The following is a 24,406-nucleotide window of genomic DNA, read 5'->3' as shown; positions in this document are numbered from 1 at the left end:
ATTTAACTAACTGTTTTTCTGGCTACAAACCGGCTTTGAAGTCCAGTTTTCCAGCCAGTCAAAAGCCTGAAATGTAAATGTTAATATGGTTGCATTGCAGTTGTGACCAGGTCAATCTTTGACATGTTTTTTAATGTCAAACCCGTAAGATCTGCTTGTGGCAGTATCTGGACAGTTAGACTTTTTTTCTGGTTCTCAAAGGGTAACATTTTCTCTTGAAGCTGTTTCTTCTTTGTTGTAATTGTTCCTTATTTTGTACAGTGGCTATTCTTCCAAATCACGCATGCTACTGGCTGGGTAATTTTTCATGTGACATTGGTCTCTGGGAAAAATCACGTCCAGATTACAGGAAACTCTCGCTTAAACGGCACCTAAATATCCGGAATTCTCTTATTAACCGGCAAAATTCATACTCCGAAAACAACACCTCAATAACTGGAAATGTTGCCGAGTCAGAGTCTCCCGTGGTGGCCGAGTTGGTCAGTGGGGGTAGTTCTCCAAACTGCCACTACTCGGCTTCTTGGCGCTGTCGGAAGTCCGAACACCTCAATAACAGGAGTCTGACTCTCCCGCGCTGCCGGTAGTCTCTTCCGATCAGCCATTTTTCTGTTCACTGTATAAGTTTTGTTTTACTGTTAAGCAATTAGAGTTATGGATTACCCTCAACTGGCAGTACTGTACTTAATCAAGCATCTGCCACCATCCATTTAACACACAATTTTGTAGGTGAGTACCCAATTACTGTATACAGGTTGGACCCCGGTAATCTGGCACCCTCGGGACCAGGCCGGTGCCGGACCATTGAAAATTCCGAACCACTGAAGGTGTCGAAAGTCACCACAAACACCGCCACCACCTGCTCCTCCTCTTCCTGCTCCTCCTCTTCCTGCTGCTGCTCTCCCTGTGCCGCCGCCGACCCCGCCGACCCCACGGGCTGCTCGGGCTCCACCGAGCCGTCAGTGATGCTGCGCGGTCCAGGCGCTGATCCTGACCTGGCGGCGGGACCTGAGCCGGACCCATCCCAGGGAGGGAATGTGACAGCAGGACCTTCCTCGTGCCGGACCACCGAAGGTGCCAGACCGTCGGGTGCCGGATTACTGGGGTTCAACCTGTACTGCACATTTCTTGATTTTTTTATTTTTGTTTGTTAAAAATAGCCTCGGTAGATAACCCTCTCCGTCATCCGGAATTTTTAATCAACCGGCACCATCCCGGTCCCGTCGGTGCCGGATACCAAAGAGTTTCCGGTATTGAGTTTGCAAAATGCTCTGGGTTGTTCTACTGCTGGTGCCACGTAACACCTCAATTATAGCAAGGCTGAGGAATAAATCAGTATTCTCATAGCTTTTACACTCTGTAAAATGTAGCCATCATATACATGTTTTCATTCAAAAAAAGTTAGTAGGTTAAATGTTCCCTTAAAATGACATTGGCAGCATTCCTAGTCTGAATATTTATTGCTCACCTTGCCCCTTTAGAAACCATTATTGTCTCATGTGACATGAGGATTTACTGTAAGAGGGCTGTCTGCACGAGCAGGCAGAGTTTATACTGTTATGTATAAACAGGAAGTTGGATGGTGGCAGAGTGAGATTCTGCTGATGCTTAGGTGATGTGAGGAAGACCTTTTGTTATTACAGTAAGAAGTTAATTAATAATCAGCTCTAAAATTAAATGAAATTTCATACGGAGACTCCAGCCTATTTTACTATAAAATTAGCAGATTACATATCTGAAATCAGAATCTTGTGTTGAAGAAAAAAATCAGATTTGCTTTTGCAAACTCAAATATTTTTAGACATTTATATTTTGATAAACAGTCATACTCACAGAATCATACCTTTCAGCCAATGTCCCAGACTCCTCCATCATCAACCCTGGGTATGTCCTGTCCCACTGGCAAGACAGACACACACAGTTGGTGGTGACACAGTGGTATACAGTCGGGAGGGAGTGGCCCTGGGAGTCCTTAACATTAACTCCAGACCCCTTGAAATCTCATGGCTTCAGGTCAAGCATGGGCAAGGAAACCTCCTGCTGATTACCACCTACTGCCCTCCCTCAGTTGATGAATCAGTACTCCCCCATGTTGAACACCACTTGGAAGAAGCACCGAGGGTAGCAAGGGCACAGAACATACTCTGGATGGGGGACTTCAATGTTCATCACCAAGAGTAGCTCAGTAGCACCACTACTGCCCAAGCTGGCTGAATCCTGAAGGACATAGCTGCCAGACTGAGCCTGCTGCAGGTGGTGAGAGAAACATGAGGGAAAAACCTACTTGACCTCGTCCTCACCAATGTACCTGTCACAGATGCCTCTGTCCATGACAGTATTGTTAGGAATGACCACCACACAGTCCTTGTGGAGACAAAATCCTGTCTTCACACTGAGGACACTCTCCATCATGTGTGGCACTACCACTGCTAAATGGGATAGATTCAGAACCAATCTAGCAGCTCAAACCTGGGCATACATGAGGTGCTGTGGGCCATTAACAGCAGCAGAATTGTATTCCACCATAATATGTAACCTCATAGCCCAGCATATCTCTCTGCCACTACCATCAAGCATGGGGACCACCCCTGGTTCAATGAGGAATGCAGAAGAGCATGCCAGGAGCAGCACCAGGCGTAACTAAAAATGAAGTGCCAACCTAGTGAAGCTGCAACACAGGACTACATGCATAAGAACATAAGAAGTAGGAGCAAGAGTAGGCCATAAGGCCCCTCGGGCCTGCTCCGCCATTCAATAGGATCATGGCCGATCCGAATCTAGACTCACGTCCACTTCCCTGCCCTCTCCCTGTAACCCCTAATTCCCTTATCTGCTAGGAAAATGTCTATCTCTATTTTAAATTGATTTAATGTTGCAGCTTCCACAGCTCTCTGGGGTAGCAAATTCCATAGATTTACTACCCTCCGTGAAGAAGTTTCTCCTCATCTCAGTTTTGAAAGGGCAGCCCCTTATTCTTAGATTATGCCTCCTAGTTCTAGTCTCACCCATCAGTGGAAACATCCTCCCCGCATCCACCCGATCAAGCCCCCTCACAATCTTATATGTTTCGATAAGATCGCCTTTCATTCTTCTGAACTCCAATGAGTAGAGTCCCAACCTACTCAACCTTTCCTCATACGTCAACCCCCTCATCTCCGGAATCAACCGAGTGAACCTTCTCTGAACCGCTTCGAGAGCAAGTATATCTTTTCTTAAATATGGAAACCAAAACTGCACGCAGTATTCCAGGTGTGGCCTCACCAATACCCTGTATAACTGTAGCAAGACTTCCCTGTCTTTATACTCCATCCCCCTTGCAATAAAAGCCAAGATTCCATTGGCCTTCCTGATCACCTGCTGCACCTGCATACTAACTTTTTGTGTTTCATGCACCAGGACCCCCAGATCCCTTTGTACTGTAGCACTTTGCAGTTTCTCTCCATTTAGATAATAACTTGCTCTTTGATTTTTTCTGCCAAAGTGCATAACCTCACACTTTTGAACATTATATTGCATCTGCCAAATCTCTGCCCACTCACTTAGCCTGTCTATGTCCTTTTGCAGGTTTTTTATGTCATCCTCATTCATTGCTTTCCCTCCCATCTTTGTATCGTCGGCAAACTTGGATATGTTGCATTTGGTCCCTTCCTCCAAATCGTTAATATAGATTGTAAAGAGCTGGGGTCCCAGCACTGACCCCTGCAGAACACCACTAGTTACTGATTGCCAGCCCAAGAATGAACCATTTATCCCAACTCTGTTTTCTGTTAGATAGCCAATCTTCCACCCATGCCAGTATATTACCCCCAATCCTGTGATTTCTTATCTTGATCAGTAATCTTTTGTGTGGAACCTTGTCAAATGCCTTTTGGAAGTCCAAATACACTACATCCACTGGTTCCCCTTTATCCACCCTGTATGTTACATCCTCAAAGAATTCGAGCAAATTTGTCAAACATGACTTCCCCTTCATAAAACCATGCTGACTCTGTCCTATTAAATTATGTTTATCCAAATGCTCTGTTACTGTTTCCTTAATAATGGACTCCAACATTTTGCCAACCACAGATGTTAGGCTAACTGGTCTATAGTTTCCAGCTTTTTGTCTACTTCCCTTCTTAAATAAGGGTGTTACATTAGCAGTTTTCCAATCTGCTGGGACCTTTCCTGAGTCCAGGGAGTTCTGGAAAATAATCACCAATGCATCCACAATCCCTACCGCCACTTCTCTCAAAACCCTAGGATGTAGGCCATCAGGTCCGGGGGATTTATCCGCCTTAAGTCCCATTATTTTACTGAGTACCATCTCCTTAGTGATTTTAATTGTTTTTAGCTTCCCCCCCCCCCCCCCACCACCACCATTTTGCCCCCTGTTTATCCAGTGTTGGGATATTTTTAGTGTCCTCTACTGTAAAGACTGATGCAAAATATTTGTTCAGCGTCTTTGCCATCTCCATGTTCCCCACCACTAGTTTTCCGGTCCCATCCTCTAAGGGACCAACGTTCACTTTAGCCACCCTTTTTTTTTATATAGCTGTAGAAACTCTTGCTATCTGTTTATATTTTTTGCTAGTTTACTTTCATAACCTATCTTCCCTTTCTTAATTAATCTTTTAGTTATTGTTTGCTGGCTTTTAAATGCTTCCCAATCTTCTATCCTCCCACTAGATTTGGCTACTTTATATGCCCTTGTTTTCAGTCGGATACTATCCTTTATTACTTTACTAAGCCACGGATGGCTGTCTTTTCTTTTACTCCCCTTTTTCCTCAGTGGAATATTACTCCCCTTTTTCCTCAGTGGAATATATTTATCTTGAAAGATGTGAAATATCTCCTTGAATGTAGACCACTGCTCTTATACCGTCTTACACTTTAATCTGTTTTCCCAGTCCACTTTAGTCAATTCTACTCTCATACCTTCATAGTCTCCTTTATTTAAGCTCAGTATGCTGGTTTGAGATCCAACTCTCTCACCCTCAAACTGAATTTGGAATTCAACCACATTATGGTCACTCATTCCAAGGGGATCCTTCACTAGGACATTTTTTATTAATCCTGTTTCATTACACAGGACCAGATCTAAGATTGCCTGTCCCCTGGTTGGTTTAGTTACATACTGCTCAAGGAACCCGTCCCTAATGCACTCTATGAACTCTTCCTCAAGGCTGCCATGCCCAATTTGATTAGTCCAGTCAATATGAAAGTTAAAATCCCCCATGATTATAGCTGTTCCCTTATTACAAGCCCCAACTATTTCCTGATTTATACTCTGACCAACAGAGTTGCAACTGTTAGGAGGCCTATAGACTACGTCCACTAGTGACTTTTTCCCCTTATTATTCCTTATCTCCACCCAAACTATTTCACTATCCTGATCCTTTGACCCAATATCATTTCTGACTATTGCAGTGATTCCATCCTTGCTTAACATAGCAACCCCACCTCCCTTTCCTTCCTGTCTGTCCTTCCTAATTGTCAAATACCCTTGTATGTTTAGTTCCCAGTCATGATTATCTTGCAGCCATGTTTCTGTAATGGCCACCAGATCATACCCATGTGTAGTTATTTGTACCGTCAACTCGTCAATTTTGTTACGAATGCTGCGTGCATTCAGATAAAGAACTTTCAAATATGTTTTCTGACAATTTATTCCTGCTTTTACCCCTTTTACTACTTTACCTTTATTATCATTATACATTCTGTCCCTTCCTGACACGCTCTGGTTTTTAATTCCCCCACTGCTACCTTGCTCTATTGCCTTCTCTGCTGTCATTTTTATTTTTCGCTCTCTTAAAACCTCCCCCCCCACTAATTAGTTTAAAGCCCTCTCTACAGCCCTAGTTATTCGATTCGCCAGGACTCTAGTCCCAGCACTGGCCAAGAAGTCCGTCCCAACGGAACAGCTCCCTCTTGTCCCAGTACTGATGCCAGTGTCCCAGGAAGCAAAACCCATTTCTCCCACACCAGGCTTTGAGCCACGCATTTAACTCTCTCTAATTTTATTTACCCTAGCCAAATTTGCACGTGGCTCAGGTAGTAATCCAGAGATTATTACCCTTGTGGTTCTGCTTTTTAATTTGGCCCCTAGCTGCTCAAACTCCCTCAGCAGAACCTCCTTCCTTGTCCTATCTATGTCGTTGGTACCAATATGGACCACGACAACTGGATCCTCCCACTCCAAGTTTCTCTCCAGCCCAGAGGAGATGTCCTTAACCCTGGCACCGGGCAGGCAACACAGCCTTCGGGACTCTCGCTCTCGGCTGCAAAGTACTCTATCTATCCCCCTAACGATACTATCCCCTACCACTACAACATTTCTTTTATCTCCCCCCACTTGAATGGCCCCCTACTCCACGGTGCTGTGGCCGGGTTGCTCATCCTCCCCGCAGTCCCGCCGACACCCGCGGTCTGAGCTAAACAGCGGAAAAAGCATGCTATAGACAGAGCTAAGCGATCCCAGAACCAATGGATCAGATCAAAGCTCTGCAGTCCTGCTACATCCAGTCATGAATGGTGGTGGAGGATGTGGCTCCATGAACATCCTCATCCTCAATGATGGCAGAGCCCAGCGCATGTGCGCAAAAGACCAGGTTGAAGCGTTTGCAACCATCTTCAGCCAGAAGGGCCGAGTGGATGACCCATCCTGACCTCCCAAGGTCCCCACCATCACAGAAGCCAGTCTTCAGCCAATTCGATTCACTCCACGTGATATCAAGAAATGGCTGAGTGCACTGGATACAGCAAAGGCTATGGGCCCTGACAACATTCTGGCTGTTGTGCCGAAGACTTGTGCTCCAGAACTAGCTGCACCTCTAGCCAAGCCTGCACTGCTACAACAGTGGCATCTACCCAACAATGTGGAAAATTGCCCAGGTATGTCCAGTCCACAAAAAGCAGGACAGATCCAATCTGGTCAATTACCGCCCCCCCGCCCCATTTATCCTCTCCTCCCCCCCAATCCCAAATCAGTCTACTGTCGATCATCAGCAAAATGAGGGAAGGTCTTGTTGACAGTGTTGTCAAGCGGCACTTATCAATAACCTGCTCACCGATGCTCAGTTTGGGTTGCACCAGGACCACTTGGCTCCAGACCTCATTAGACAAAATAGCTGAATTCCAGAAGAGGTGAGAGTCACTGCCCTTGACATCAAGGCAGCATTTGACAAGTGCCAGGCAATGACTGTCTTCAACAAGAGAGTCTCTAACTACTTCCACTTGACATTCAACATGATTACCATTGGCGAATCACCCACCATCAACATCCTGGGGGGGTCACCATTGACCAGAAACTTAACTGGACCAGCCACATAAATACTGTGGCGACAAGAACAGGTCAGAGGCTGGGTATTCTGTGGCGAGTGTCTCACCTCCTGACTCCCCAAAGCTTTTCCACCATCTTCAAGGCACAAGTCAGAAGTATGATGGAATACTCTCCACTTGCCTGGATGAGTGTAGCTCCAACAACATTCAAGAATCTCGACACCACCCAGGACAAAGCAGCCTGCTTGTTCTGGCACCCCATCCGTCACCTTATAAACATTCACTCCCTCCACCACCAGTGCACTGTGGCTGCAGTGTGTACCATCTACAAGAAGCCAAGGCTTCTTCGCCACCAACTCCCTGACCTCTACCACCTAGAAGGATATGGGCATCAGGTGCGTGGGAACACCATCACCTCCAAGTACCCCTGCAAGTCACCCACCATCCTGACTTGGAAATATATCACCACTCCTCCATCACTGGGTCAAAACCCTGGAAGTTCCTTCACCCCTCGGACTGCAGCGGTCCAAGGTGGTGGCTCATCACCACCTCCTCGGGCCATTAGGGATGGGCAATAAATGCTGGCCTTACCAGCGACACTCTCATCCCATGAACAAATTTTTTAAAAGGTACTACACAAAACTGAAGAATAATGACCTCTGCCAGATGTGGCTTATCCGAATCCGACACTGTTTTGCATATGATGTGAGAATGAAACATTTCATTTTTGTGTATATAAGTATATACCTCATGAGCATATAGATTGATCAGCTATGAAATATCTCTATTGTGATTTCCCCAAAGTGTCTTGACCACTTTATCCTATTGTCAATAAAATGCAGTGAAATATGTAATTGTGAGATGGTGGAAATCTCTAGTTCACTTTTTGTTAGACTGAATTGCATAAAGTGGCTGGAATTTCAGTTTGGAAAACCAGTGCATTCCCGTTTGAAAAGCTGGAGAGAGGGCAGGATTTGATGTCATTTTACCACATTTGCCAGTGCAGTTCCACTAGGATTTTGTAGTGATGCAAGTAAGAGTGCACATGGAGAATATCTGCTCGAAGTTATTGAGTCATAAAAATTATTGAGCTTCCACACTTGTGTGCACACAAATGTGTGCATACAGCACGACTTACCAGCCGCCTGTACAGCTTGAATCAATTTTCTTTTGATTGAAAAGAACTGATTATAGAATCATTGAATCATAACAACAACTACTTGTATTTATATAGTGCCTTTAACTTGGTAAAACATCCCAAGTCGCTGCACAGGAGTATTTTAAGACAAAAAGATGTTTATCATAGAATAATACAACACTGAAGGAGGCCATTTGGTCCATTGTGCCTGTGCCAGCTCTTTGGTAGAGCTATCCAATTAATCCCACGCCCTTGCTTTTCCCCATAGTCCAGTAAACATTTTTTCCCTGAAGTATTTATCTAATTCTCTTTGGAATGTTACTATTGAATCTGCTTCCACCACTTTTTCAGGCAGTCCATTCCACAACAACTTGCTGTGTTTTATATTATAAAAAAAAAAAAAAAAAGTTTCCTCGGATCATCTCTGGTTCTTTTGCCAACCACCTTAAATCTGTCCCCTCTGGAAACAGTTTCTGCTTATTTACTTTATCAAAACCATTCTTTGATATTGAACACCTCTTAACCTTCTCTGCTCCAAGGAGAACAAACCCAGCTTCTCCAGTCTTTCGACATAACTGAAGTCCTTCATCCCTGATGCCAATCTCGTAAATCTCTTCTGCACCCTCTCTAAGGCTTTGACATTCTTAAAGTGTGGGGCCCAGAATTGAACACAATACTCTAGCTGAGGCCTAACCAGTGTTTTATAAAGGTTTGGCATAAAACTAACTTACTTTTGTACTCTTCCTCTATTAATAAAGCCAAGGATCCCATGTGTTTTTTAACAGCCTTCTCAACAACTTCTGTCACCTTCAAAGATTTGTGTGCATACACCCCCTTTAAAATTGTACTATTTAGTTCCTATTGCCTCTCCTCTGATGGAACAGTCACCTATTTTCATATAATAGAAAATCGAGTACTGTAATGGAGACCAACTAAATTCAGCTATTAAATGTTAAATAAAAGGTGGAATTTACACTCAGCATTAAAATTTTATACGACTGCTACAAGTAGGAAGCAAAAATAGGGCCAATTTTCATTCCCTCTGTCACAGCTTAAACCCTTCACCCCTCTCTAACGACGTGTAAGGAGCTCACAAACTTCTTTGTCACTAAGACTGAGACCATCCATTTGGCTGCCTCTCTCCATCTCTCTTTCACAATTGGCGACTGTGCCTTCAGCCTATCTCCTCCTTTGGTTCGGTGACAAATTTTGTCTGATTATGGTCCTGTGACGCACCTTGGGACATTATCCTTCGTTAAAAGCAAGTTATTGCTGTATTACTACAATAATTAGATCTTGTTTTTCTTAGTCTGACAAAATCAGGGAAACCACCCAGTGTTGTCACTATATCATGGAGTGCCACATTTTGACTGATTAACTTTCCATGTGAGTGTTGCTGTTCTTGAGTGCCAAGTACCTGTGTAACTATCTTCTGTTTCTTTTGCTTACAGACACTCAGACTGGAATGCAATATTACACAGAACCTGGAGCACCTGTTGTTAATCCCATTGCCTCAACTTTTCAAATTCAGCCAAATTTTCCTCTACTCAACCCAGCCTACCCACCCCCACCAGCCTACTGCAATCAACCACCCCCTCCCTATGAGCAAGTCGTAAAAACATCAAATAAGGAAGCAGAGAGATAAATGTCAGATTTCAGTGGATGTCACTCTTCTAGACTGGCAATTTACCTTCCACAGGAGAAGTACGGGAGAGGTGCAAATCTTTGGATATACACTTGGCCAGAGTGCACCCTGGGAGTTGCATTTAGCTCTGATGCTTTTGATAGGTTAATGTACTGTAGACCCTGCAGCATATGTGATCAGAGCTTTGTAGGAAATAACATGTTCTATTTAAAAACTGAGGATCTATGATGGGGAATTGTATAATCTTTAGTAAAAAAAATAAAATACATCTAAAGTTCTGTAGAAACTTTTTAAAAGCTATTCCCCTTGAAGATGGTTTATAAGTAAATTCTGTCTTTTAATTTTTTTTAAAATTTGTGGCTATGTTTAGGTCAGATTAAAATAGAAACAAATTGTGTTTTCTCAGTTTTGCTCAACTTGTTTATTGGTGGTTGATCCATTCATATACTATTGCTAAAAGATACTGGTAATGTGGATCCCTGTTAATAAGCATACTCCATTCTTCAGTCAATCTGAAGATATTTAAAAGGTTTATGATAAATGGAGGAAACTAAGTGAGCAATGTGCTGTAAAGAAGTAAGTCAAAAATATTGTTTTAAAAATAGCTTATGGATTAAAATATTTAAATCTCAGTCTTGTTCACCTACATCAGCATCTTGGCGGCTATCTTGAAATTAATACACGAGTTTTGTACAGAAAGATTTAGATTTATTGTCACAAAGTTCAGTTAAGCAGTGGCTAGTCAGATGCTTTATCCTAAATATGACATTAATCATAATCCATTTTAGGGAAGTGAATGGAGAATGGTTTGGTGCTTTGGAATTCTGTGTTAAGAATAATTAGGCTTATGAGTGAGTAGATTTCACATTCTTTTTCAGTGCTCAATGTGTTTTCAGTTTCTCATCATCTTACACAAGAATTGACAGTGCGGTGAAATCCGTAGTCTTGCTAATAAAAAAAAAACCTTAAATTTCTCAACAGTAGCACAGTGCTGTTCTGAAAGCTGCATGACTCCATTTTGGTTCTTTTTTTAAATGTAAAAGGAAAACTCCATTAAAATTGTAGTTACAAAATAGCCTATTTTAAAATAATTCATTTTATTTATGAAGGGTTGATGGTGCCTGTCCTGACTAATAACAGAACAATACCACTTTGAGAATGAATTCTGAATACCAAGGGTTTATATGTACAGGAACAGAGGTAACTTAATTAGATTTTTTAATTTAAAGTTTAATGTACAAACTATTTTGAACTTTAATTTTTCCACAATTTTTCACTAATACAATTCTTGAAATTAAAAAAAAAAAAGTGCTATTTGTTGGAGCCATACAGCTTGAGCTATTCTGCACCAATGCTGTTTAGTTATATCAACCTTTGTTAAAGGAACAGTTTGTAAAACAATTTTCTCATTCTGAACTGCATGTGTGGTCTATCAATTAATGGACTAGAAATGTCTGATTCAATGCAAAGGATCATAAATTTAGATCTGCACTGTGCTAATGGGGAACTGCTGTGATCATGTGACTAAGGATTTTTCAAGAGCAGCAAATACTTATTACTAGGTTTTCATATTTTTCCTCTTATTAAATGGACCACAAATTCATATGGCATAAAATAAATTGCTCTTGAGCATATTCCTTCATCTTTTATTCCAGGCTGCAGAATTGCTAATATTCCAATCCTATAGGTAACACTGCTGATTTAAAAAAAAAAAAAAAACTACTATAAAATCATACGACTTTAAAAAAAAAAAAAAAACTATACTGCTGTTTACATATTCATGTACACAGTAATGAAGTGATGCATTTTGGGGAAAAATAGAATAATGGTAAAGCTACTGTAAGCAAAAAAACTTCAGTGAAGTGGAGGAAAGATATCTTTAGGGGCATGAATACCAGATCTTTAAAATCAGGATTGCAAGTGAAAATGGCCATTAAAAAGCATTGAATACAAAATCAAGGAGGTGATTGCAAATCTGTATAAGGCATTGATTAGGCCATAGTATGTGTGTGTGCAGATATAGAGGTCTGATTATAAGATGAATCTTGGTGCATGGCAAATGCACAGTGCAGTTTTACTGGGATGACTTAAAAAAAAAAAAAAAGTTATTACAAGAAAAATTTACAGGTCTTTAGGAAAAGAGTGGGACTAATTGGATAGCTTTCGGCACAATCGGCCGAATTGCCTCCTGTGTTGGAGATTTTGAGTCTTGAAAATCTAGGTTGTACTCACCAGAGTAGAGAAGGCTAATGGGGGATGCAATAGAAATGTGGTTTTCCAAAGGCTTGGGAGGGTAAATAAGGGGTAATTGTCTGATTTTTGTACTCCTGGTTGAGAGTTAAGAGTGCATATCTTGAAACTTTGGCACACCCTGCACACTATTTTCCGACCATTGATGATTGTACATGATGTGCCCTAGAATTTCCAATATTTGCTATACATGGGTGAGGCTCCGTGCTGGGAGCACAAAATTAGAACATTACCCTTGTAGTGAAAGGTTATTTCCATTGGTCAGTGAATCAGTAACAAGGGACATAACTTTGGATTAGTACTAAGAGCATAAAAGGGGGAAGTTAGAAGACATTTTTTCCCTAACATTGTAACAGTGATGACACTTCAAAAGTACTTCATTGGCTGTAAAGCGCTTTGGGACATCCTGAGGTGTAAAAGGCGCTATATAAATGCCAAAGAAAATTTCACGCAAAGGATTATTAGGTTATGGAATGCATTGAAGCTGATTCAATCACACCGTTCTAATAGGGAATTAGATGAACACTTGAAAAAGAGGCTATGAAAAACGGCAGGGAATTTGGGTTAGAGTAGATACCGCAGATTAAGTTAACACAGGTGCAATGAGACGAATGATATACTAGTGCTGTAATTTTTGTTTTTCGAAAACAGCAGGAAAATGGCATTGGAGTAAATAGATCTGTGGTGGCGCTAGAATTGCATAGGTCTGATGAGCTGAATGACCTTTATCTGTGCTGAAATTTCCATGATTCTCTAGCCCTTGCACTAATCTGTCAGTCATCCTTTTGAATGTGCATGGCTGAGTGGTTTATTGCTGCATGTTCGCACTCACTTGCAGCTTGATGCATTAACCCCCCCCCCCCCCCCCCCAAGCACAGTACAGTAACCAACTGTTGTCTGGAGCTTTTCATGACCTGGAGACATAATGGATTTTGTAACTTTGTGCTCCTGGTACAGACTTTTATGCATCATTAATTTGACCATGGAAGTCAGTGGGCCCTGCAGGATTTTCTATCAGATAATAGCACTAACTATTATCTGTGGTCACTTCCACAGTGCTGTTCCCCTTCAATACCTCACCCAAGTGGCTCTTTTTCATGCATGGGCCTAGATAATTTGTGTGGACAAGCTACATAATTAGGCATGGAATTGTGGCTGAGCCTGATCCTGTCATCACCCAAAATCCACACATGCACTTCCAGCAGGCATTTATTCTTATTTACATGGAATATATTGCGGGGGGATGTATTTCACTTCCAAAGTACTTATTTTATCTTCCCTTTACTGCTGTCATTCACCTCAGTAGTAGCAAAGAAATTGTGTTGTTTTGCTTATGCTGACGTGCCGAGTGGAAGTTTTGATAAAGTCACTGGCTTCCACTTGTGCGCTCTCCAGCCCATTATTTTCCCCCCTATTCATTTCAATGGACAGGAAAACAGCAGGCTGACTAAGCTGGATCGGCAACCTATTTTTCTTTTAGCTTAGAAAGCTCAAACCAGACCCCAGACTTAACTTTAACTCGCATGTGAAAGTGTTTGAAATTCTAGATGGTTTTGAAAAGTGTAAAAGTGCAGTTTTTTTAAATTTCAGATTAATTGCAGACATGCACAGATCTCCTGCAGTTTGAATTCCAGGCTTCTATTTCAGAGTTTGTTAAATGCTGGGTTTAATCAACCATCCATCAATGTAAACTTGATACCTTTTGTAAGGTGTTGTTGCAAATGAATCTAAATATTTGTTGCTTCGATTGAAAATTAAGTTTTTCCTAGTTCCAGGTGACTGTATTTCAAGGTGATTCACACCATTGGGCAGTACATATCATCTGCTCCAGTAAAATATCTATCTTTAACAGCTTGCTTCCTATTTTTTCTTCAAAAACATTGCTTTCAAATGGAATAACATTGATGCTCTTTAAAATAATAGTAAAATATGCTGGATTATGCTAAAGTGAATGCTGTGTACAGTTGATTTTCCAGTTTCACAATATTGCATGCATGGGCCAGCAAAAATTACACTGCTCTGTATAACTTTCTATCCACAATTTGTTTGTTCTGTAATGCACAGTTTCCAAACGGTCCAAGATTATTCCCATTATGCCATAGTTCAAGTTATTGTTGCCAATAATATATAAAGCTCAGGGTGTCCATCAATTCTTTGCAATTGCTAACCTTATTTGTAAAAACTATTTTAAGATGTAATATATTTAAATTTATAAGCTTAATAGCTCTGACTTGAGGGATAGACCATTATTTCCATTTAACCATAGGCCTGAATTCCACTCTTTTTAGATGAGAGGGGAAGTCTGTAGTTTTAAATGTTTGAGATGTCAACATTGGACTTAATAAATGGGGATTTTATGATCAGAGGGCTTGCAGGAAGGAGAGTGAAAGAACAACTGAGGGATATTCTTAGTTTCCTACAAACCAGTTTTGAGTGGAGGGAGACGAGCACACAGACAGAAAAATATGAATCAAATTGCTCAAGATTTCTCGCTTGTATTAATAAATACTGAATTTAATAAGAGGCATTTAACAAGTTAGGAAAAATTCCTCTTCAGTAGCCACTGTTGCCGTCAATGCCCTGTGCACATTTCTCCAGGTCACGCCTGTGTGTAGTTCACTAGTATTTACCAGTGTTTACATTGACCAATGCTAATTATGAACATAGTAAAATTTAGTGTTTGTTGATGCAATTAGAAATAGTGTTAATTAAAGCTCTAATTAAAAAATGCAGCAAAACCATTTTTGTTGGACAATGTGGTTTTTCAACAACCTTGCATTGATATTGCACCTTTAGCCTAGAAAAAAAGTCCCAAGGCACTTCACATAAACATAACCGGAAATGGAGGCCGAGCCAAATAGAGATACTGGGCAGGATGACCGATGCTTGGTCAAAGAAGTGGATTTTAAAGAGGGTCTTGAAGGAGATAGAGGTGGAGGGGTTTAGGGAGAGCATTCCAGAGCATGCCTCTTAAGAGGTTGAAGATACGCCCGCCATTGGGATGAAGCGAGATTCGGATGTACAAAAGGCCAGAGTTTGAGATGAATGCTTGTGGGGTGATGGTGGATTGGTGAGCTGGACAATATTCGAGATAGGGAAGGTAAAACCATTAAGGGATTTAAACACAAGGATGAGAATTTTAAATTGGAAGTTTATCTTTTGGAATTGGTACAGATGCTGGTCAGTTTTAGTCAGAAAACTGCCTAATCATTACATGTTAACATCATTGTGGGCAATGTAACCTGTCGAATCTTAATCTGATTTTACCTTAATAAAAAAAGTTTCTGTGTGCTTTGTTTCACAGTTTCTTCTAGTCTGTAGTAATTTGCACCATGATTATAAGAAATTAAATAATAAATTTGATAGTTACAAGAGGATCATTTAATAGTTTACTATTTGGAATGGAAATCCAAGGAACCATAAAGTCTTGAAGCACCACTCTTGAATCTTTTATGTATGTTGCTCAGAGAACTGTAGCTATGCCTATTGACCTGCAATCAAATGGGAAACATTCTATTCAGTACAAATTAAATGTTCTTGGTTGTTCTGAAACCGCTCAGATTTGAGCACTATGCCATCTAACTCATATTGGGGTTACTTTCAAGCAAGTTTAATTCAAAAAGCCTAGCGATTAGGTGATGGGATTTTCTGAGTCAGGGCTGAACTACCAGTAGAAAGGATAGTGGCACACTAAATTTTAATGACCTTTATACTGAAATGAATGTCGGCTTCAATCCATGTCGCAGTATTAAGGTAACTAAATGGAAGCAAGCTGTAAATCACGAAGATGTTTATCACTGCTCATAACAGAATTTTCATGTCCTTACTGTTCCATTTGTGCTTCAAAAGAGGGTGGTAATGGAACCAAAATAGTGTAGCAAACAAAAGCACCAACTTACTGCCAGATTCCTGCTCATTTCCATTTTTAGGTATACTTTGCAGGCAGCCAGATCTCACCGCAAAGAGGCAGGAACCTCCGGCATATATGCTAATTTGGATCAAATGACATAGGCAACATTGCAAAATTAGTAATCAGAGGGAGACTCTGCAAATGTCATGCTTGGGGGAGAGGAGGAGGTTGCGCCAGCATCATTGCCCCCATTTTTTTTTATACTTCATCCAATCAACCCTGCTTTAAGAATTCAAGTTGTAAGCAGCTTGGGATGTTTTTCTACATTTAAAGGCCCTTAACGCTGAGCAGACCTGACATGCAGGGGCGGGTTCACAGCAGGGGACCCACCAGGTAATTAGTGGCTTGTTTAGAGCCGCTTAATGAATTTCAGCTCACCACCTGCATTTGACAGCTTGCCCACGGGGTCCATGATGATCGTGGACCATGTCTGTCACCCTAAGGTGGGAGCTCAGTAGCCATTGAATCAGCTGTTGAGTTGACTGCTTCAAATGTACAGTAAAAGCTCCCACCTTAGAGATATCTTCCCTCGGCCACAAACTCTTCCCCACTGCATTTCCACAACAGATTCACCACGCTGCAAGTCTTTCCACAAGTCTCCATCCAGTCTGACCTCATTACCTCTTGCCATCGACATTGCTTCTGTCATCTCTACTTCACCTGCCATCTATTCCATCAGCACAGGTGCCCTTTATACTCTCTCACCTTGGTCCTCAGAATCCCACCACGATCAACCCCAATACCAGCAGCACCAACCTTCTCCACAATCACCTGATGCTGCAGAGGGCATCAGCACCTGACCACATTGTTGCTCAGGAGGCATAGGATGGCCTCATTATGGCCAGATTTACTTCACGATGCAGTACACTGTGGCTGCCACATGATGTGCCAGGTAGGCACCACCCCACACTAACACCATAAAGCATCCCTACAATGCCCAAGTCATTCCTTTCGCACTCATCACCATTGCGTGGGATACCGTTATGTCTCCTCATTCACTGCCACTCACTAAGCCACTTCCAAAGGTGCACACAAATCTGTCCGATGCAAAGTGTTGAAAATAAATGTTTGACACCACATTAACAAACTTTACATGAACATTGCGTAAAACACCCTTGTGTGGTGTTGGTATGGTTGCACTAGGATGAGTGAGGGGTGGCTAGTGAGATGGGGATGTATGGAGGTGCAAAATAAGTTGGTGTGAGTGAGGATGTGCAGGAGTAGGGTAGGTAAGGTAGAGTGATGGGGATGTGATGAGATGCACAGCAGGATGAGGTTGAGTGTGGTTTTGTACTAACGTTTTGTGATCTACTGAGATCATTGAAAGATTTGCGGCACTGCACCCAGGTCCTCCTAACCACATCCCTGCTTGTGCCCTCTCTGCAATGTGCAACTCGGCTACGCTGATCTAGGGAGGTCTCTTCTGCCCATGGGAAGGGAAGAGGACCTCCCTGCGTGCTGTGATTTCCTCCATAAGCATAGGGTAGGATGTTTTTTTGGAATTCTTCAGTACTACAGAGCTGGCGACCCTTTGGGAGCTCTTTCTGACAGCAGGCAGTAGGCTGAAATCATACAAGCTATTTATGCTGCTATAGGTCTTTAAAGCCAAGAACAGCACCTGTTTTGAGTGAGCGCCACTACCAAGGAATTAGTCCTACGTGATGCTTGTCTAACATGCAAATTACTGAACCTAGAAAGTGTTTAAAAAGCATACTGCACAACGGGTGGAGGGAGAAAAATCAGCCCAGGCGTTCTTTGCTTCGTCCTCATCAACACATCTGCCATATTTATACGCATTGGGGTCAAATTTAATTCCCTGAAATCATCACATCATGTAAACCTTGACTATGCGGCTGATGCTATTTAGAAACGGGCCTACTGCTAGGTGCCCAAAGCACCTGGTGGTTTCAGGCAGTAGGCCCCTTTTAATATCCAAATGGATCCTATCCAAAAGGCTTGCCATTTTAAGTAGGAACTGGTCAAAGTGTGCGCTGTGCACTTTCTGGTTGTTCCATGGCCAATAGAACCAAAGAGGCTTTGAAAAGGTAAGTTTCTAATTATTTTTGAGAGGCCCGGAGGAGCTGGAGTGCAGTAATGCCAACTTTTGTGATTTAATCGAGACACGTGATTTTTAATGAAGACCAACCCCAACTTGCGATCTATCTCAGAAAACTCATGATTTTTTATCTCTATTAAACTTCATGAGTGGCAACTGGGGCCATGTGGGGGGTTCTTAACCAGGAGGTCTGTGAGTTGGTTTGTCCCACACTACTCTGTCTCCCACGATTGCCATTGTTTTTTCTCCCCCCTGCTCACATTGGAATAATCCAGATACTGTGCATGCGCACTGTTCGATACACAACATTCAGTGTGCTTGAGCTTCTGGAGAAAATCTCAGCAAGTAAATAGTCTACTATTATGAGGCACAGGTGTTTGTGAACACAACATCTGAATGAATTGGACATGGTTTTATTGTATGGCAGTTTCTGGCCACTTGCTGAAAAACCTGTTCGCAGCTTCTTGCATGTATTAACTGATTTCCATAAGTGCAGGAGATGCCTCCTCCCTTCCCACTGTCCAGGGCCCCAAACACTCCTTCCAGGTGAAACAGTGATTTACTTGTCTTTCTTGCAATTTATGTATTCGCGGCTCACAATGTGGTGGTCTCTACATTGGGGAGACCAAATGCAGATTGGGTGACCGCTTTGCGGAACACCTCCGTTCAGTCGGTAAGGGTGACCCCGAGCTTCCGGTCGCCTGTCACTTTAATTCTCTGCTCCACTCCCACTGACCTTTCGGACCTTGGCCTCTTACACTGTTCCAATGAAGCTCAACATAAGCTTGACGAACAGCACCTCATCTTTTGATTAGGCACTGTACAGCCTTCTGGATTCAACATCGAGTTCAACAATTTCAGACCATAACCTTTGCCCTTATTTTTTCACATGGCAGTTGATGATTCTGCCATTCCCATGTTACACCTCTTCTAGACTCCTCTTGTTTCTTTACTTGTTCCATTACCATCTTCTTTTGCCCTGTACAATCATACCGTTTGTCATTTCACCCTATCACAGACCTTCCCTTTTGTTCTTTTCTCCCCTCCCCCTGTAGTGTATGTACTTTGAAGAAGGAACTATATTCTGCAGCCCCTGTATACTGCAGTACCAGTAGTGACCAGCCCTGTATATAAGCCTGTGTAGTAACTTTGTATAGTAGTTCCAGTTTGTCTCCATTCAGTAAACACCTGTTATAACCAACTCCTGCAGTCCGTGTCTCAATTACACACGGACGTAACACTGGTGACGAACAGATCCGAACTTACCTACAGTTCTGCACCCTGAAGCGAAGTTGTTAGAGGTCGAGGCCAGAAGGAAGAAAAACAAACAAACAGAAGAAACGGGCGTCGACCGTGGGCAACCGCTTCTGATTCATCGAATTCGAAGATTTGCAGGAAAGGCTGTCGAGAGCGGGGCTTGGTTATCCTGTCTATGGTGTTCCAGCTAGTCGGGCCAGTGGCAGGCAGTACACTGATCCTTCCTGGGCTGCGGCGGGCTACAGCTCGATCGGGTGGCTTTTCAACGGGGCCGAGCAGCGTTGTCGGGAAGGGGAGAGAGAGAGGGTGGAGCACACAGGGCACGGCTGGTGCTACGAAGCCGGGCAGTGTACAGACCCGAGAAGAGGGAGGAAAGTGTCCCATAGGGTTTGCTCTGACGACGGGAACAGTAAATAAAACAAAAGAAATTAGAAGCGCAGAAAGCTGCGGAGGAGCTGCAGTTTGCCACGGGGACCGCGGAGAGCGGCGTTAGCAGCAGCACGGGGGGGGGGGGGAAGTGCGCGAAGATCATAGGGCATCGCCATCAAGGCATAAAAACGCCAGCACCAGCGGAGAAGACAGAAAGCGCGGGAGGCGCCATCTTAATCCAGCGGGGAAGAAGGCAAAGCGCGGGAGGTGCCATTTTGTTCAATCGGGGAAGAAGGCAAAGCGCGGGAGGTGCCATCTTAGATCTCCAACATGCCGAAGACTGGCAATATCACTGCCTTCGATAATGCAATAGAAGACTGGACCACATGTGGAAAGAGTCGAAGTATATTGCAAGGCAAATGAAGTAGCCGATGAGAAAAAGGCATCGGTACTACTAAACTTAATGGGCGCAAGAACGTACGGCCTATTGCGGAACCTGATCACTCCAGCCAAACCGATGGCGAAGAGTTTTAACGAAATTGTTGATATCCTACAGGAACACCTAAATCCTACACCGCTGCTGATAGCAGAAAGATTTAAATTCCACAAGAGAAATCAGCATAAAGATGAGAGCAATGCTGATTACCTTACTGAACTACGCAAGCTATCAAAGCACTGCCAGTTCGGAGCAGGACTGGCAGATACCCTACGGGACAAATTTGTCTGTGGACTCCTGAGTGAAGGAACCCAGAAGAGGTTACTCTCAGAGAAAGAGCTGACGCTAGATAAGGCTTTCAGCGTGGCAGTATCGTACGAAGCAACAGCAAGGGGAGCTGCGGAAATACAGCAAACGCCACAGGAATACGGCACCCATGAAATGACACGGGGATTTGAAAAATGTTATCGCTGCGGCAGAACAACCCATGACCAGAAGGACTGCTGGTCCAAGGACAAAATATGCAGGCAATGCGGAAAGATGGGACACATTGCACGAGTTTGCAGGTCTGGGAAGAAGACCAACGACAACAAAAAGGCTACTAAAGGAACAGTACAGGAAAGTACAAAAGATGACGGACAGTAGTTCCGAAGACCAGAAGAGCGATAGTGAATCCGGGAACAAGAGACTAAGCTGTCTCAAACTTCACAATGTAATCGCAAAAGAGGATCACCGAACCATTTGGGTCACCCTCACGATAGCAGGGTCCCAAGTCAAAATGGAATTGGATACAGGATCAGCCCTGACCGTCATGAATCGACGAGACTACGAGCGGCTATTCTCACACATACCCTTGAAAGACACATCCATTGTCTTGAAGACGTATACGGGGCAGAAAGTATACCCCAGAGGGAAAATAAGGGTGCCTGTCGAATACAACGGCAAGAAAATACAGAAATTGTATCTGTACATACTGCAAGATGGTGGACCACCGTTATTGGGACGTGAATGGATCAGGAAGATAAGTTTAGACTGGCACTCCATTCAGTCACTGACTGTGGCTGGTAAAAAGGATAACGACGTCACACCTGGACGATTGTCAAAAATCTTAGCTAACGCTAAAGAGGTATTTCAACAAGAACTGGGAACTCTTAAAGGCATAACCGCCTCGATAAAAATAGAAGAGAATGCAATTCCCAAGTTTTTCAAAGCAAGACCGGTACCGTATGCAATTCGCCCAGCCATCGAGGCAGAGCTGGAGAATCTGGAGAATGCAGGCGTGTTATCTAAGGTAGACTGGAGCGAGTGGGCGACACCCATCATTCCTGTCATGAAGAAAACGTTAAACAATAAGTCTGAGGAGCCAAGGAAGGTTCGCATCTGTGGGGATTTCAAGGTGACGGTGAACCCAGTCCTTCACACAGTACAGTATCCTCTCCCGAGGATAGAAGATATTTTCGCCTCACTATCTGGAGGGAAGCGTTTTACAAAAATTGACCTAATCACTTCAAGAGAAGTATTGGCTCACTACAACCCATCACTACTGATAAGACTGGCGTGTGGTGCGTCTCCCTACGGCATTGGAGCGGTACTGTCACACAAATTCCTTGATGGTTCAGAGAGGCCGATAGCTTTTGCGTCACGCTCGTTAACTTCAGCCGAGCGTAACTATGCCCAGATTGACAGAGAGGCCCTCAGCCTGGTGTGGGGGGTGAAGAAGTTCAATCACTACCTGCACGGTCAGAAATTTACTCTACTAACTGATCATCAACCTCTTGTCTCCATTTTCAACCCTCAGAAGGGCGTCCCGATAATGACAGCACAACGGCTACAGAGGTGGTCCCTTTTCCTAGGGGCACACCAATATGACATCGAGTACAAAGGAACTAAACAGCATGGGAATGCTGATGGATTGTCGCGCCTACCGTTGCCGATGGTGGAAGAAGCACCTGCAGTGGATCCTGTGGAGATATTCCACTCGACCATAGTCGAATGTCTACCTGTGACGAATGCAAACATAGAAAAGGAAACACGAAATGACCCGACACTCTCCAGGGTCTATGATTTAACGGTGAAGGGATGGCCAGCACATGGCGAACCACTGTTGCCAGCATTCTCGCCGAGAAGAGAACAGCTGTCAGTGTGCCGAGGAACCTTGATGTGTGGATCCAGAGTAGCAATTCCACCCAAATTGAAGGATAGAGTGCTCAATGAGCTTCATGAGGGTCATCTGGGAGGGGTAAAAATGAAGAACTTAGCCAGAGCGTTTGTGTGGTGGCCGGGAATCGATAGAGAAATCGAAGAGATGACCAAGAGCTGTACAGGATGCCAGAAGGTCCAAAACGCCCCACCACAAGCCCCTCTACATCCATGGGAGTGGCCCTCATCTCCATGGCAAAGGGTGCACATTGATTTTGCTGGTCCATTTATGGACTCGATGTTTTTAATTGCGGTGGATGCACATTCAAAGTGGCCAGAGGTAATAAAAATGTCCTCAACCACCACAGAAAAAACTATCACAGTCTTACGAACCATATTCGCCAGAAATGGGCTGCCTGAACAGATTTGCTCCGACAATGGACCACAGTTTGTGTCTGAAGAGTTCCGGAGGTTCTTAAAGAACAATGGTGTTAAGCATTACACATCCGCCCCATATCATCCAGCCACCAATGGATTGGCTGAGAGGATCGTTGAAACATTCAAGAAGGCTATCAAGGCAATGTGTAATGAAGACATACCCCTACAACACAAGGTGGATAACTTCTCGTTTGCCGACCGGAATGCGACACATGCGGTTACCAACCAAACTCCAGCCATGATGTTCTTCAATCGAAGACTAAGATGCCGCTTGGATTTGGTTAAGCCAAACATCAGAAGAGATGTGGAGAACAGGCAGTTTCAGAATATGAATGAAAGGCCGACCAGGAGTTTTAAGATAGGTCAACCAGTTTTGGCCCGGGACTACCGCACAGAGAAATGGCAGCCAGGAACGATCTGCACACGGCAAGGACCTCTAATGTATACCGTGGACGTTGGAGAGAGCATTGTAAGACGCTATGCTGACCAGATTCTAGAGTCACTGGAAAACGTCAAATCCACACCACGATCCGATACACCTGGTGATGAAACCGAAGTACCAATTGCATCTACCTCAGAATCGGTGATATTGGAAGCAGACGAACCAAACAACGACATTGATCCCGAATCAACTTTGCCAGAAGACCCCGATACCCCAAAGAGGCGTTATCCAGACAGAATCAGAAAGCCTCCTCAAAGACTGAATTTATAATTGCTTAACTTCAGCTAATGTATATAGCAACTGTAATTGTAAATATAAGTTCCAGTTTGTCTCCATTCAGTAAACACCTGTTATAACCAACTCCTGCAGTCCGTGTCTCAATTACACACGGACGTAACACCGCCCCCCCTTCCCTGCCGCTGCACGTGCTTAAAATCTGTTACATCTCTAACTTTTTCCAGTTCTGGCAAAAGGTCATCGACCTGAAACGTTAACTCTTGCTTCTCGCTCCACAGATGCTACCTGACCTGTTGAGTATTTCCAGCATTTTCAGTTTTTAGTTCAGATTTCCAGCATCCACAGTATTAAGCTTTTGTATTATTGAAGAAACAAAAGGGTGCCGGTGAGCCTCCTGAGCTGGAGGGCTATGACATTAGTTTGGACAGTTTTGTAGCAGTGTATTGTTTGGATTATTCACGAGTGGAAAGAGGCCTTAGCCTTGCATCATTATAAGGGGGAAAGGTTTGATGCAGCTCCTGTCGGAAGCCGCTCATTTACTGTAGCTGGGGTTTCCAAGGCACTTGTGGGTTGTATGCATAGAAACCGGAACAAAACGTGCACCTTTCCATTCTCCTCTGCCCCCACTGGCCCAGGCTTCACAATGAATATAGTTGACTGCTATGAAATTAGTTAGCAAAATGCCCCACTTGCTTTTATGGCACTCCCACAATTTGACATATGTTCTGAATGGGATAAAGCAGAAAAATGTTGGCTTCACCTTGCAGTCCCTCCTCCGCCGCGCCACCCCCCACATGCTCACACTGTCGAGTCTCAGGGAGATGCTTTAGGG

General features: G+C 43.3%; 1 protein-coding gene across 2 annotated transcripts in view; it reads left to right on the top strand.

The window, feature by feature from the left end:
* The window catches only part of vopp1b (VOPP1 WW domain binding protein b), a 79,540-nt gene extending 63,959 nt beyond the window's left edge, over positions 1-15,581 (top strand). For both annotated transcript variants that reach the window (XM_085988059.1, XM_085988060.1), the window contains exon 5: positions 9,847-15,581. In XM_085988059.1, coding sequence (XP_085844185.1) covers positions 9,847-10,040 — 194 coding nt within the window. In that variant the 3' untranslated portion in view covers positions 10,041-15,581. The remainder of the gene's footprint in view (positions 1-9,846) is intronic.
* The last annotated feature ends 8,825 nt before the right edge of the window (positions 15,582-24,406 follow it).

This window comes from Somniosus microcephalus, chromosome 5 (genome assembly GCF_052327205.1).
Source record: "Somniosus microcephalus isolate GS21.2 chromosome 5, FLI_Smic_1.0, whole genome shotgun sequence".
Taxonomy (NCBI): domain Eukaryota; kingdom Metazoa; phylum Chordata; class Chondrichthyes; order Squaliformes; family Somniosidae; genus Somniosus; species Somniosus microcephalus.
The sequence above is the reverse complement of the archived record's forward strand: the minus strand, read 5'-3'. Positions and strand labels throughout refer to the sequence as shown.